This window comes from Ischnura elegans, chromosome 11 (genome assembly GCF_921293095.1).
Source record: "Ischnura elegans chromosome 11, ioIscEleg1.1, whole genome shotgun sequence".
NCBI classification, from domain to species: domain Eukaryota; kingdom Metazoa; phylum Arthropoda; class Insecta; order Odonata; family Coenagrionidae; genus Ischnura; species Ischnura elegans.
This window is the reverse complement of record NC_060256.1, coordinates 79,978,823-79,995,253: the sequence shown is the minus strand read 5'-3', so window position 1 is coordinate 79,995,253 and position 16,431 is coordinate 79,978,823. Positions and strand designations below refer to the sequence as shown.

Here is a 16,431-nt window from a genome sequence, read left to right as displayed (position 1 = left end):
CCATGCATCGCATATTATCCCACTTACAAAAAAATACGGCTTTGTTTTTTAAAAGTTAAAATTTTGTCCATTCTATAACTTTGATAATACGAGAGGTCTTTTTAATTTTTGTGAAAAAAAAACGAGTGGAATCATTACTTGGCACCATGTCACTAATCGCGGAGGGTTTCCGTTTCCTTCACTGGAGACTATTTGAGGATCGGTGTCTTGAAGCACAGCTTAAAAACGGCGAATACCGAGCGTTAAAATCCACACAGTTTCAATAATGTTACCGCGTCGCGGCCAATCCACCCGACGCGCGGAGACGGACCCTGCCGAGCGATCAAAAAATCAATTTAAATTCCCGCGCCGCAAACTTATTTTAAATTAACTGAATATGCACCTTAAAAATCTTCAAATAATGCTCTGATATAAGTTACTTCGCGTGACTTTGCCGAAAACCCATTTGAAACTCTAAAGTAAATTTTTTTTATGAAAAACAGCGGCCGCCATCTTGTAACTGCATTGTAAGAAATTATCGAAAATAATCTTTACGATTACGGAATTTAAAATAAAAAACACCATTATACCAGTTTATATGGCTTTTTATTCCGTAAGAATCCACCTTAAACTTCACTTTATACTCAATTTAAAGATTTTCGGAGAAAATTGAAAACGGGCATTTTTATGAAATTTTGCGCACATTTGAGCCTCTTTATCTCATGTCAAATCTGGTGCATTTTCATGAAATCATTTTTGAATTTACACGCGAAGTATCAATTTTATATCTCCAAAAAAGCCATTTTGTAATTCTTACCGGCTTTTCCCAATTTCCGGCCACTGTTCAACGGTCACAATTATTGATCTCATCCATCAGCAATTGATTTCTACCGCTAGAACTATCTAAAGGATGTATATTTACGAATAATGCAGCTACCAGCCATGAAAGAGCAAAACTTCATGCTCGCTGGATAATGCGATCCACCACTTCATTTCATGGCCGACAACACACGACCAAGGTTATATTCCAGCTCCACTGCAAAGAAGGAAGGTCAAGGATGCTTCGCTGCTCACAATAAAAAGGCAAGAGAGACCAAATCCGAGGCTGCCTCAGACATCAGATAGGTAGACAGGCATTTGGGAGATCTCGGTTCGAATCCCGTCTGACCTAATGATTTTTACATGATTGTTCACCCTTGGTTTAAATATTTATTTCATGTACGGAATAAAATAACATTGTTAAATAAATGTGGTGGAATATGCTCAAGAGTGACCAAAGATTTTCTTTTATAATGGGATTTAAGTTGGAATACCTCCGATAACATTCACATTAATTTGAAATAGTTCGATCTCTGCATTTTTCTCGGGTTTTCTTTCGCGTAGGTTGGCTTTTGGACAACAGTTTTCCTGGCTATCCTGCCAGCGTCTTCCGTTCGAAGGTGAAATTGTTGCCCATAAGCCAACACACGCGGAAGAATACTGAAAGAAAAGTGCAGATATCAAAACATCACCGCGGGAGCCTTCCTCCTAACAATTTGAAATGGCATTTTCACGAAAATACGAGCGTCCAGCGAAACAGAGCTTCCCGAATGCTCCCTGAAACATGTTGAAATTAAAAATTCCTAATTTCGCATACATAATTTTATGCGACAGTTTCCGTCGAAGAGCGTCATCCACTAGTACAGATGCAGGAAAACAAAATCTTGAATACACGTCGTTAGTGTTAGAGAGGGTTCTGGGGATGGAACTCTCACCCTCCTCCCCAGGCCAGGTGACTCAGGGATTCTCCATACCCGTCTTCCAACCCATCCTCTTCCGTTGAAATTCCCCTCATTCCCTTAGCGACCACCCTCAACTCAACCTCAAACCTCCCCTTCCCCGGTCTAGACTTCGGAAATATCTTAAATTTTCATTATAAAAAGTTTTCCTAAAAATGTACCTTTCCTTTTACTTCACACTCCATCATGATGCACCCTCATCAGGCGCACCTTTTGTTGCTATCTCCCCATTCTTGTAAGACCGAAGACTGAAAAATAGACTCGACCTATTAGATGAATTCAAGAGCAGTGTATTTTCTGACGAAGTTGGCAATATCTTACGGACGTCAACATATTACGGCAGATCAGATGCTATAAATATAATAAGAGAGATAGACTGTAGAACAGACAGATTCAGAATGTCTTTTTTCCACGATCAATAAGAGACTATAACGGCATAAATAGAACTCACAAATAGATTAGATGACTCGTAGCTTACTAACTTATAAATACCTTTATGCAGGTTTCTAAATTTTCTTAAATTCTACATTTACATAATATCCTGCGAGAACCTTTTGGGTGTTTGGCAGGGGGTGATCAATCACCAGCTTACAGCATGCAATTGGACTCCCACATGCACACCACACCATCCAAAAAACGTCACGCATACTAAAAAATTATCCTACTAATTAATAAATTAATTTTTACATATGCTAGTAGGCTACACTACTAGTCATGCAATCTATTTACGAGTTCTATTGCTGCCGTTATAATATCTTATTGATTTTGGAAAAAATGACATTCGGAATCTGTCTGTTCTACAATCTATCTCTCTTATTTTATGTATATGATCTGATCTTCCGTAGTATGTCGGCGTCCGTAAGATATGGATAACTTCGTCAGAAAAGACACTGCTCTTGAATTTACCTAAAAGGTTTAGTCTATTTTTCAATCTACGGTCCGACAGAGATTCCCATCCGAGTTTATCTAAGAGGTCAGTTACACTAACAAGACTATCGTAACGACCTTTCACATACCTCGCAGCTCTTCTTTGCACGCGTTCTAACTCTGTTATTAAGCCTTTTTCATGAGGGTCCCAAACACTGGCAGCGTATTCCAAATGTGGTCTAACGAGGGAAAAGTAGCTAATTTCTCTCACTTTGTCGTCGCACTTTCCTAATATTCTTTTAACAAAACCCATTTTACGATTAGCTTGACCGGTTATTTCTCGAATATATTTATCCCACGATAGATCATTATTGATTCTAACTCCTAGATATTTCACGGATTCAACAGTCTCTAATTGGGTACCCCGAATTATATAGCTACGTTGTAGGGAGTTGTTCTTCTTCCAGAAATTCATTACGACGCATTTTTTCAAATTCAATTCTAACTGCCAAGCATCGCACCAAGCTTGGATAGCAGCAAGGTATGGTAACATATTACGGCAGATTAGATGCTATAAATATAATAAGAGAGATAGACTGTAGAACAGACTGATTCAGAATGTCTTTTTTCCACGATCAATTAGAGATTATAACGGCAGCGATAGAACTCACAAATAGATTGCATGACTAGTAGTGTACCCTACTAACTCATGTATACCTTAATGCAGGTTTCTGAATTTTCTTAAATTCTACATCTACATAATACCCCGCGAGACACCTCTAGGGTGTTTGGCAGGGGGTGATCAATCACCAGCATACAGCATGCAATTGGACTCCCACATGCACACCACACCGTCCAAAAAACGTCACGCATACTAAAAAAATATCCTACCATATGCTGTTAGAAATAATAATAGTATAAGAAACATGCATTAAGTTTTACATAGGCTGGTAGGCTACACTACTAGTCATGCAATCTATTTATGAGTTCTATCGCTGCCGTTATAATCTCTAATTGATCGTGGAAAAAAAGACATTCTGAATCTGTCTGTTCTACAATCTATCTCTCTAATTTTATTTATATGATCTGATCTTCCGTAGTATGTTGGCGTCCGTAAGATATGGTTAACTTCGTTAGAAAAGACACTGATTTTGAATTTATCTAAAAGGTTTAGTCTATTTTTCAATCTTACAGAGTACCATGCATCGCAAATTTAGATGTAACTCTTCAATTCAAAATGCGTCTCCCTTCTTTTCATCCACATAACATATATCTTCACTTCCAAAGAGCAACCTTGTGTCAATTGTAAAACAATCGCTGAATTTCATGCTTTCTTTTAGTTACCATTGGTGTTATCGTTGACTATGAAATCTGGTTGGCACGGTGCATATGAATAATATTAATTTTTGGCCATCCATAATATGTTACCTTTACAAAATGGGTTCTGAGATAAAATTATTACAGTAAAAATTTAATGATTTGTAATCCGATGTTCGAATAGAAATTAACTAATATAATGGGTAATTATTACATAATAAGATTGCCATTCTTGAGAAGTTTTCCAGTCTTTAAAAAATTAGGTAAATAAATATTGTTTCATTTTTAGCATGAATATTGGTGATCATTACGCATTATTCTAATTGAGAGAGCATGGATTATTTGAAAGGGAATCCCCCACTCAGGGCATACTTCATGTTCCGCCGGCTTGCAGCCGCGTGAGTCACTTTCACCGCCAAAACCCCAAGAAGTGGACGGGAATAATCAATTTGCGAGGACTATTTGGGCGGCTCCAATAAATGACAACTAGCAGAAAGAGACTACTCTTTCGGAACATTGAAATTTACGCGCAGCCGCACAGCCGAACTAATTCGTGGTATTCCCCAAGAGCTCATCTTCTTCGTCCCTTGAATATTCCCCATCCCTTAAATATTCTTCCCCTCACCTCACCGGACCGTGCTACGGACGTCTTTCCCCCTCCGCCTCCCGGCGAAATGAGTTTTCGAGCAGAGGAAGAAGGCCGGAAGTCCCAGACCGGGTTGAAGGTAAGAAGAGACAAGGAAAGGACGGAGATAGTGGGGCTGTCCCGGAGCTTTCCTACTGGTCACGCCCGTGAATGGGGTGGGGGCAGGGGAAATTATTCTCGGGAGGGATGTGCATATCCTTCCGTTAGATATATACCTGAGGAAACACTTTCAGGGAGGAACCAAACGCATCCAAGTCAGCGAGAGGACAAGAGCGGGACTGAGCTCATCTCATTGGAACAACTGTAGTACTGGAGTACAGTGAGCTAAGCTGCCAACAACAATACCTCAAAGGAGATACCCTATTGGACCATAGTCGCTGTCATTGACATGGTGAGTCGCTCATTCTTATCTCTACAGCCTTTTTTGCACGATGCATTTACCTGTGGAAATACGCGGCGGAACAAATCTACATATATGAGGTACTTTGCAAGCCACCACTAGGGTGTGTGGCACGGGGTGATCCCATACCAGACATGCAGCTTTTATCCTAGCCTTAATCAGACATTCGCTCGCTTGCCGGACACAGGACAAGCACTTAGGAGAGCGAGATTCGGTCAGACCAAATGCTCAGATAGATTAGCGAAATTATAACAAGAGCTTTTTCAAGGACATGCATTCGCGCATTTGTGTACGTTTAGTGCTTACTAGGTGCAATTATGACGGTGAATGTTTATGCGCATCAATCCGCAAGGGTAAATTCTTTTTAGTTCAGATTGGGGAGTATTAGAGGCGGCGCTAATCGAAGGTTCAGGGATCGATTCCCGGTGAAGTCTTCGGACACTCCACACAAACATCTTCGAGGTGAGACTCGCCCAAAGGAACTTTCTATCTCTACTCCATATGTAAACATTCACATGCCGGTGTTGCAATGTCTTCATTGCATATAAAATGGTAACCCAAATGTGCTCGTTTTTTTCCCATCATTCCATAGGCAATTTGCGTTGCTGTTTAAAGTGCACATTATCAATACTCAGACCAAGATTGCAATGCACAAAAGCCTTCACCAATCCTACAATATTCTTTATGTTAACGTACTTACCTATAGACAGAGGGCTAGAGAAAGTTTCGTGAAACTACGGAAGTTGCAGGAAAATTTAAGAATACGCAATAGCGGCTGCCATTGTTACATCATGGGTTGCAAAAATATAAGAATGATCCACACAAGTTTAAGTTAATAACTTATTTTTGCTTTTGGGATACTATACTAATCTCGTTTTAACTGAGATTGATTTTTTATGAGGATATGAGAAATACGGATTTGATAGAGGAATACGCATAATATTTTTTATGAAAACATAAGTTAAGTAAGGAGTAAAGGCAAAACGTAAAGTATCGATGTATAGTACTTTATCGTAACTGTAAGAAAAGGATTTCTATCAGTAAGTAACAAGCTAAAAATACATTAGCATAGGTAATACAGAGCTTCATTTGAGTGGGGGGCTTGTTATTATCTTTTAAACATGGTTTACAAAATGAAAATTCAAGTTCAGGTTCACGTAAACAGGGTGGTACCTTCGTACAGGGAATAACTACCAGATAACATGATAGTATTTTTCTCGTGGGAAATAATTTTTTTTCAATTCATTCTTTAGGAACTCACGTTAATTAACTTCCTCCTCGATCGTCTCAACAGTAATACAAAAATTAATAGGACCGAGAATAATAATACGAACGTGTATTAAAAAAGCGTTGTCCAAATTATCAAGATAGAGATTTTTTAGCTTACATTTTCAATACAAAGTCATTATGCGAAAAGGAACTAGGGAAATATTACCACTTCGATGCGTAAAAGTCATCGTAATCAAAATTTTTAAGCAAGAAAATTTTGTTTGAGTAACGAAGGATGGCGTCCAATGAGGGTGATGATACGGCAGCGTTTTCGGCCATAGGACCTGATAGCTTTAGTGTGCGATTGTTTTCGCTGACCAATGCGAGCTTGTCAACATTGAGATTGTCTGCATAATCAAGTTGACCAAGGGTACACAAGAGTTATCTATGAAGGAAGGTCGAAGTGATATATACACTCATGAGTGAGCAGGGACTTCCCAGCGGTTTGACGCGCTCTATATTTCTTAGAATGCCGTCTGGATAACCGCGATATCTTTTCGCGTCGCAGTATACACGAATAACATCTACATCTAAATAATACCCTGCGAGCCACCTCTAGGATGTTTGGCAGGGGTTGACTATCACCAACATGCAGCATGCAAGAGGACCGCCACACGCACACCGCACGGTCATAGAAATATTATGCATATTAGCAAAATATTTCATCTAAAGACAAAACTTGCCAATGGTTGGTAATTCGTATAGCAAATCCATGCAAGGTTAGAACTGTGAAAGGCAAAAAAAAACATGCAATGAGTTGTCCAAGCGAATGCCGCCATTAATTATATTAATTGAGACACCTATTGAGTTGCTATCGGTGCTATTAATAGTACGAGGGATGAATGACATTATAAACCTCTCTATTTTGCCGTCTATTTCTTTTATTTTCTTCTCGTGGATGACGTCTACCATAGTACGACGATAAACGCAGGATATGTTTCTCGGCGTCTGAGACGACATTTTCTCCGAATTTTCTAAGGAAATTTAGCCTATAATTTGTCTTTACGCTCCTGTAAATATTCCCATCCTAACTCGTGTGGCATACTAGAAACTATATAACTTGAAAATAACTACACTGATTTCCTACCAACGCGATAAATATCATAAGTATTCCCTTTCTCTTTTTGGCAATAACGTCAAACCCGAACTTGGACCTTAAATAGAGAGCTCATTTAGCATCGAAGGCCGCTTGTGGAAAACCATTACGTCGTCGTATCCGTGGGGTGCGTCACTGAGGTCTCACGAGAGCAGATGCGTCAGAAAGTCGTTGGCAATCGAGGAAGAAGGTTGGGAGGAGACTAACGCCTGCTATCCCGAAATCTGAATTGACGATCGGTGTTCAGCGGTATATAAAGGTATGTTTACAAATGATTATCCTACTTCTGGCATACGCAATACAACACAGACATAATGTTGACGGTAATATCGTACCAATGTATCCTTCTTTGAACAATAGAACCACAAGATTTCAGTTCGAGAGTGATGCATGTGTTAAGGAACCCAGGAGTATAATATTAGACCTCTTGCCAAGGTAATCATGTACCGTGTGACAGTAATCATCAAGTTGAATGAGAGTTCGTAGCTGAGAGCTTGTAGTTACACAGGCAGTAATCCAAGTTTTTCGTGTTAGATATTACTTATAGGTCGTGTGAAACGCAACTCATCAAATTAATAATGCAGTATGGTTATACATTGACATAACAATGAATTTAAGTTACATTTGTCGATTTAGGTGTTTTTCCGTATTTTCTAATGAAGATAAAATTATTTTATAAACCTGTTGATTTCAATTATTTTTTAAAGTTCAATTTCAAGAGTATTCAAGAATAAAAAAACAAGAATAGTGTCTTTTCTAAAGAAGTTAACCATATCTTACGGACGCCAACATACTACGGAAGATCAGATCATATAAATAAAATAAGAGAGATAGATTGTAGAACAGACATATCCCGAATGTCATTTTTTCCACGATCAATAAGAGATTATAACGGCAGCAATAGAACTCGTAAATAGATTGCATGACTTGTAGTGTAGCCTACTAACCTATGTAAAACTTAATGCATGTTTCTTAATTCTACTATTATTTCTAACAGCATATAGTAGTATAATTTCTTAGTATGCGTGACGTTTTCTGGACGGTGTGGTGTGCATGTGGGAGTCCAATTGCATGCTGGTGATTGATCGCCCCCTGCCAAACACCCTAGAGGTGGCTCGCAGGGTATTATGTAGATGTAGATTTAACTCTAATTTGAAATAAATCGAAGTACAAAACAGAAACTTGTTCGAAATAAACCTGGTGTTTTTTTAAATTATAAAAATTTGTCTAGAGTTGTTTCAGCGCTTAATTATAATTCAGTCTATGATCAACTTTCATAAAATTTCTTAACATGTTTAAAAAAATTAATGATGAATCCAGGATGTAATTTGACAGTCAACTTCTATATTTCGGCGACTTCAATCAATTCGTCAAACTCAACGGCCTCTCACAAATTCTTCCTCAAAGAGGACATTTGTATTTGAACCGCGAAAAAATCGAAATAGGGAATTGGCATACCCGCACTGGATAGTCCCATTCTATGAAAGCTGCTTGATGAGAGATTGGAGAGTTAGTATCGTATTTGTGGATTTCTCGCAGATGACCAGCATTTTATCCTGAAAACTGGCGCACGATCACTGTCCGCTCGAATTAATTGAGGGGTTGGAATTAATTGACGGCTGCCGCGGCAATATCCAAATGATTCAGCGTACGTGAAGCAGGAAAATAAAAATGCTGTCATGTCATGACATCTTCTACGCCCTTTCTCATTCCGCAATCACCTTCGATGAAAAATGTTTTAGTCCAAACGAAGGCACCTCAGGAAAAAAATTGTTCCTTACCGGCTAAAAAAAGGATTATTAGAAACAAGCTTTTGCGTCACCATTTTTATCACATATAGAACGTAAGATTTCAACCCGCGCCGTTACAATCTTTTTAACGCCTATTAACTCTTTAATAGGGTAGTTTCCTTCATCAAAGAAAACGAAAAGCATTGATTGCGATTCGTTACCCACCATTAGTGTATTCAAAATATACAAATTATTTCGTTTTAGAAATAGCGGTTTAGACGAATGGCAATGGTCCATTTTTATCCTCATTTGAAAAGGGCCAGATTGGCGCCCATGCGATGCCACTCCACGTGACGTCACAGGGACCTAGTTTCTATACGAGAAGATAGGAGTTATACATCGTCTGAGGTTACCAATGCATGCATGAGGCGTAGAGCTCAGGGAAACATGTCTTAATAATCACTTATTAAAACTGGCTAAGGTCGGAAAGTTTTCTTCATTTGATAAGGTATTAATAATCCTTATTTAAGACAAGCGCTACCAGCCAGCAGGGTACTCAGCTACCCGCTAGCAGCCTGCGTCGTATCAGCACTCAAGCCTCCCTCAAGGTCACCTCACAGGGCGGCAGCGAGAACGAGAAATACGTCTCACGGAGAGATTTCCCGGCATTCATACTTACGCGTCGCGTTTTCGCGCGCTTGAAAATTTTCACTTTTCATTTAATCGCGAAAAATAGATATCGTCATTTAAAAATCTAAATGCGTGAAATACGTACTCCAGGTGTAATAATCTTTCGATTTAGGCAATAAAAAAATAATAGGATACCACCCTATTGGCAAACATCAAATTATTTTAAAGTTTGCCGTATCATGTTCCCCAGATCGCAATTTTGGGCGTCTGGTCCACTCACTGACAGTATATGCTATTACAGATATAGTGTTACTCTATAATGATACTAACCAAACACACATTGATATCACTTATTATTAAGCGAGGATGAGGATTCGACGAAACATATTAAAAAGGGGGAAACGCTCCCACTGGATTCATGCCGAATGAGAGAATTCATCTAATTCCGACATGTAGCAATTTCGTCTTTTTTCAAATTTCATTTTCATTCAATTTCATCAAAGTTCATCTTGCACCTGAAAAAACTTAATCCAGCGGATTCTCCGGGAAAGTACTACATCTGCATACTACCCCGCAAGCCGCCTAACGATTCGTGTGGGAGGGGGTGTTAAGAAACAAGCCGTTTACGCATAAAAAGAAAATGCTCTAACAAAATTACCCCCAGCATTTATTAAAGTCTTTTATCGTGCGGGGGAAAGACGAATTCCAATACGTATTCGCTCGGTAAAATATTTCTCTTAATTAATCGTTTCTGTAGGACCTGGAAATGAGGTGCGGTCCTAATAGGCTGTTCTCCGAATCCCTCTAAAAGATATTGAATTGCTCAAGCAATCCAAGCCTACCGCGTAGTCTTCGAGACTAGCGGGTTGCATGCGAACGGAAAACCCGAATTCTCCCCGCGTAGGCCCCTTGGCCGTCTGAGTTCGTGATAGGAGGTAACCTGATTGAGAAGGTGATCAACCGTGGCCGTTCGCCTAGCAATCGCATTTTTAGCCGGCGCGGCGTTCGGCTCTCTGCCTAGGCAGCCTCCAACGACCCCTTCGGACTGAAAACTTTATATTCTCCCTTCCGGTATTGTGTATCTGTTGCATTTCCGTAACATTCGTAAATGACTTTGCAAACTGCAGTTTCACATGATATGTATTAAAAGCAAAAGTAGAACCGTTGCACCACATGGACTCGTGATTGCCGACTTAGACCAACTGCCAACCATAGCGCATTAAAGGAGATAACGTGACCACTATGATATACAAATTACAACAGTATCGTAAATACTAACCGTGTCACTATTTTATGTGACTAAATATATGTAGAGACAAAAAGTATATATGTAAGCTGATTAAAGGTCACGCTCAAATAACAAAAATAATGAAGTGTGAATCAAGGGAGCAATTTTATTTCAAAATTACTTGACCGTGGTTCCGGTGTGACAGAGCGTCAGCAATTACAACTTTAATATGGGAGGAAATAACACACTCCTTTGATAAAATGACAATTATACTAAACCCCAAATCAACAATGTCTTTAAGCAGTTGGAACACCAGATTTTAATTGAGTGCCATTTACGCTTCCCGACCACCTTTAAGATTATTTCCCAGAGACCTTGAAATTCAAAGAAACCTCCCAAGTCATCGCTATCTCTTCAAGCGGAAAAATGAACTTTTTCCACTTACTTCGAACAAAATTAAATGCTACCAAGGTCACATTTTCGTAAAGGTGTAGGTGGAGAGAGAGCGAAGCCAGCTATTATATAACTCACAGAATACACTCCTAAAATTCATATGTATCTTGATTTGGGTCGTATCGTTAACAGAGGCTCTAAGATGAGAGTTCGCTCAACTTCATAAGAGCAATACCGGCATTATTATTGCATACAGTCATCCCTAATTATAGAGGGCGTTTGAAATTCTGGGCGAGGGAATGGTGGATAACCTCCCAGCAGTACTGGGAGTTACGACGGGGGGTTGCGAAATATTAGAGAATTTTAATGCTTGTAACAACACTGTTGTCTCACAACTAATTTTCCAAATAATTAAATTTTTAAAACAAAAATATTATATTCAATTTTTAGTAATCTCATCTCGTGATAAGTTTATATAAAACATTACGTTTTTATCCCTTACAACAAAAAGCCCAAAAAGTCTCTACACTATTCGATAACTGAACATAATTACCATTTATCTAGTGTCGATTGGGTATCACGGGGGGGCTGAACCCCCCATACTCCCTCTCTAATTCGCCACTGATCCTAACTCCATCACTAATTCTACACTCTCCTCATCCCATAAATCTGACTGCCGTATCATATGCCGCCGATGGACCGAAAAGTAAGAATTTCCTGCGAATTAAGTTCCAAAATAAATTCTTCATTTCACACTTCTGTCACTAATTTTCAACTGTATCTTCTGATATAGTCATAAATGAGTGATGCGTCGACTCAAAATTTCGCATATGTTCAAGTTTTCCGAGTGAAAAATAAGAATGTTCCTCAAAGTTAGGTTATTTTTGGACAATTAGCAGGAACCAATGTCCGACAGGTGCTGGAGTCATAAAAGATGACGCTCGCATGTGGAAATATTTTCATTTATTCCCGAAAATTCGACTCGAACTCGTTCCGTATATACCTTCCATTAGCACAGCAGCGTCATAAATATTTGCCATTCAAATCTTGGCGAGGGTTGAGAAAATTACAGGGGCGGATCTCAAAGAGGATATGAACACAATCGTGAAGCTATAAACGCGAATAACATATAAGGGCCTTCAAATTCGAAGGTTTCAATTCACAATGGCACTCAATTTTTTAGGCGTGATTTATTTTTTCGTCGTAATTCAAGGAAACAGGAAAAAAAATCGTTCTTATGACTAGAATAGGGTCATATTAGATGAAATATGCGGCAATTTCATTTGAGTGATATATCGTTGGCGGTTTGGGGAGATAATCTACAGCTGAAATCACATTGTGTTGCCTTTTGTTGGCAAGGTAAAGAACGTTTGGAACTATGTATAAAATTGAACGGAGCTCCGGCGTCTGTGGGTTGTTAACTTTTTTGGAAAAGCCGTACACAACCTTCCATCAGACGGATATAATACAATATATCAAGGGCTTTTTGCAAGAATGAAAATAATTTCATTACCGCTTTCTACCGAGGCATGAAAGGCCAGTGATCTTTACAGTACCTTCAAAGTAAAATTTACGCAGTAAATCAGCATTTAAAGTATTTGTTTTCTTTCCTCAGTAGATATCAATTACGACGGCGGTGACTAACTTAATTTTCCACTGCAATTCTCGGCACTGAAAAACCCTAAGAAGAAAATGAAAGTGAACTAATTTGTTTGATTATGTATCTTAGCCATTTCATCAATTCTCCCGCAGGCTTTAAGCCTACTACAAAATATAGCATTTAGAGCTATAAATTAAAATGTAAGGAGAAAACAGCATTTTCAACAAGCCGAAAACATAAACATGGTTGGTGCTAAATGACAGAAGTGTATGCTTAATTTTTTTGATAACTATATCAATCATGGTTCTATGAAAATATTTCCGAGAATAAAGTAGCATTTGCATAAACGGCAATGTTCCTGACAGTGTATCAATTAAAATGACGTTATGCACGTTAAATTGCAACAGAAACTCTAAAATTTAGGGGGCATATCTTCACACTGTTATCACTTGGGACAAGTCATACGTCCCGTTCACGCGGATAATAATAGATGATAGTTTAATCCAGCATAAGGATATTATGTCCAACTCACCATTAGCAGACGCAATGGATCATTAACCGAAAGGAGTTCCCTAAGTTTTAATGAGTGTATCATGATTCACCAAAAATGGAAAACCTGGTTCGTAATATTTGGCAAAAGCCGTAACTAACCTTCCATTAGAGGGATATATTACAGGAAATAAAGTGCTTTTGACAAAAATGAAAATAATTTCATTACCGCTTTCTATCGACGCATGAAAACCAGTGATCTATACAGTGCCTTCAAAGTAAAATTTACACAGTAAATTAGCATTTAAAGTATTTGTTTTCTCTCCTCTGTGGATATCAATTACGTCGGTGGTTACTAACTTAATTTTACACTGCAGTTCTCTTAAGTCTCCACTGTACCTCTGAGGTATAGGACATCATGACCGTTTTCCTATTTTTTCAGGGGAGCAGTTGTAAGATTAAAAAAAAATTAACCAGTGATTACTGGAAGATTTGGTAACAAGTTTTCAACATTTTTGCATCCCAATGTTATTGGTATAGTAACATAACCTTCTAGTAATATTTGGTTGAATAAAAAAATCTTTAAAATTGCTCTCCTGAAAAATTAGGAAAACGGACATGGTGTCCTTTACCTCCGAGGTACAGGATTATTCGTTATAACTGTCGCGGGTATTCGTCATTATATAAAAAAAAAAGCTTTTGGGATATATCTTCCTGTCATTGTTTGGGTGTCCCCAACGCTTTCCGAATGATACTAGTCACTTTTTCTAGGGATCTGGTCCATGAGATCTTTCAAAAAGAACCAGTCTATCGGCCGCGAAACGTTGGAGCCACCCAAATAGTGATGCGGAGATGTCCGATTTAGTAAATATGCAATATGTTTCACTTAAGTACCAAAACTAGTACATTCTTAACCATCCAAAACATAATACTTTCCATGAGCAGTCGTTAAAATCTCTTATTTTTTTTTTTTGCTATTTGCAGCAAGGGAAATTCAGCTTCACCGTACTCCTCGTATTGTTTGGAGTCATGATTCACCTTCCGTATGGCAAAATGCAGCGATCCCCATACGTCCCGTTGCCGGTCAACTTGCCGGGACTGCTCCCGCGCTTCGGCGGCGGCGAGGTCGAAGACAACAGCGCCAGCAGCGTTGGACAGGCGGCGCCTTCCCCATCGGTGGATAACGTCAGGCCCTCTTCGGTCAGCGGAGACCTGGGTAGCAGATTCGGCGACAGGGACAGGCTCGGCAATAGGCAAAGCCGACCTACTGCGGTCAGGAGCGGCACTTCGGCCTGCCCACCCCAGCAAGTCCCCTGCTACGACTGCATGGTCTACATCGCCAGCAACGGCCAGATCACCAAGTTTGCGGCCGAGGGCAAGTTACATTGATCATCAATGGCGACCGACGGTGACCCAGCGAAGTGACAAGGATCTCGCAAAGTAGTCGATGGCGTAGCAAGTGAATGTTTTTTATTAATCCTCCTTTTTACGAATCTTTTCTACATTTCCTCAGCAAGCCCACCGAAAAGGATCGAGTTTCGAGAAGCTTTCACGCAATGATTTCAACTGTTCTCGACAGACAAAACCACTCAGACCTAAAATAAATCTGAGTGGTAATGGCAAAGTAAAATGAGTATTTCGCAAGTATATTGGAAGGTATAGAACAAAATTGTAATGCGGTAACCCATGCGCATTTGTACCTCGAAAATCTCAAAAGATTCGAGTGTGTTTCATAAACGAAACCACGGACAAACTCCATGTATTTTCCTAGATCCTTAAAATCCCATCGCAGAGACCGATAGGAGGTAGTCAAACGACTAACGCTGAGCGTAACTGCTTTTGTTTGGAATCAAAAATCATAAGTATATCCTCAGCCAACTACCAAAAAATTTTTGAATAATTCTCTTCCTTTCACTCTTGAGTATTTAAGATGAGATATTAAATTCCTATCGCCATATTTTGGACGAAAAAGTCAATAAGATGTTGGTAGAAATAATAAAAAGAGATGTGAGTGAGCCTTCATCTGCCATACATGGGATTTATGATTGCTCTCTATAAATGATAGAATCAACAGTAGGGGCACTTGTGATATATTCACTCTCTTTTTAGTTAGTGATGAATAGATTAAATAGACATGTCATTTTAAAGGAATCAAAATGTAAACATGGACGTACGCTTAATTGTAATGCACATGAATTGCGTCAATGAGTGCTTACCGCTTTTACCAACATTATTAATAAATTAATGTGACTGTTGTTCAATAAACTTTACTTCAACTTCGGAACCCAAAACAATCGCATTCATTAAAGTCATTTAGTTCTTCAACAGTTCACTTCTTTCTATTTGGTAAATTACCCTAGTAGGGGAGTTCTTTTCGCCTGTGACAAAACAATGCCGCTACTTCTCTTTATCTGAAGAAAGTCGCCGGATCATGTAGGCCATATCCGCATATTAAAAGCACTTCAAGGACTGTAAGATCATGATAACTGCATTTTTTTACTAGTGACTTGCAAAGCTTTTGCCCCTCTCTAAAAGACTTAAGGTCTGAGAAGTATCACCAATTACTAGTCTTATGTCCCTCGAACTTCGCTGAATTAAACTTCTTATTCCATTCGGAGAATGAGCAAATGGTCATTCTAACTCCACCTAAAGTAGAGGTGAAAAATAAAACAGATCTCTCATTTTGCGGAAACTTTTTCCCCAGAGTGAAACAATATTTTATTTGAACGCAGAAATATTTTCATGGACTGTGAAGAAAAAAATTTATACTACTCGATCTAACATGAAGTTTAAGTGATTGACATGTATTGTGTTTTATCTATGTGTACAATGTGAATATGTTTTCCAAAATAAAATGAAAATTAATAAAAAACAAAGTGTGTATCATTGATTTTTCAAGTTATTCCCAGTCCAAGCGATACTTACAGGGGCAATATGGTTCAATCTGAAGTAAGCATTTGCATTTTTGACACGAAGTGGCGAGCCCAAGTCGAGAAATGGTGTCTGCAA

At 38.8% G+C, this 16,431-nt stretch overlaps 1 protein-coding gene across 1 annotated transcript; it reads left to right on the top strand.

Moving 5' to 3' along the window:
* Nucleotides 1-7,504: 7,504 nt before the first annotated feature.
* LOC124167981 lies at nucleotides 7,505-16,169 on the top strand. The gene is made up of 2 exons (XM_046546061.1): nucleotides 7,505-7,611; nucleotides 14,407-16,169. Exon 2 carries the CDS (start codon nucleotides 14,452-14,454, stop codon nucleotides 14,809-14,811), a length of 360 nt encoding a protein of 119 aa, XP_046402017.1. The 5' UTR covers nucleotides 7,505-7,611; nucleotides 14,407-14,451; the 3' UTR covers nucleotides 14,812-16,169.
* The last annotated feature ends 262 nt before the right edge of the window (nucleotides 16,170-16,431 follow it).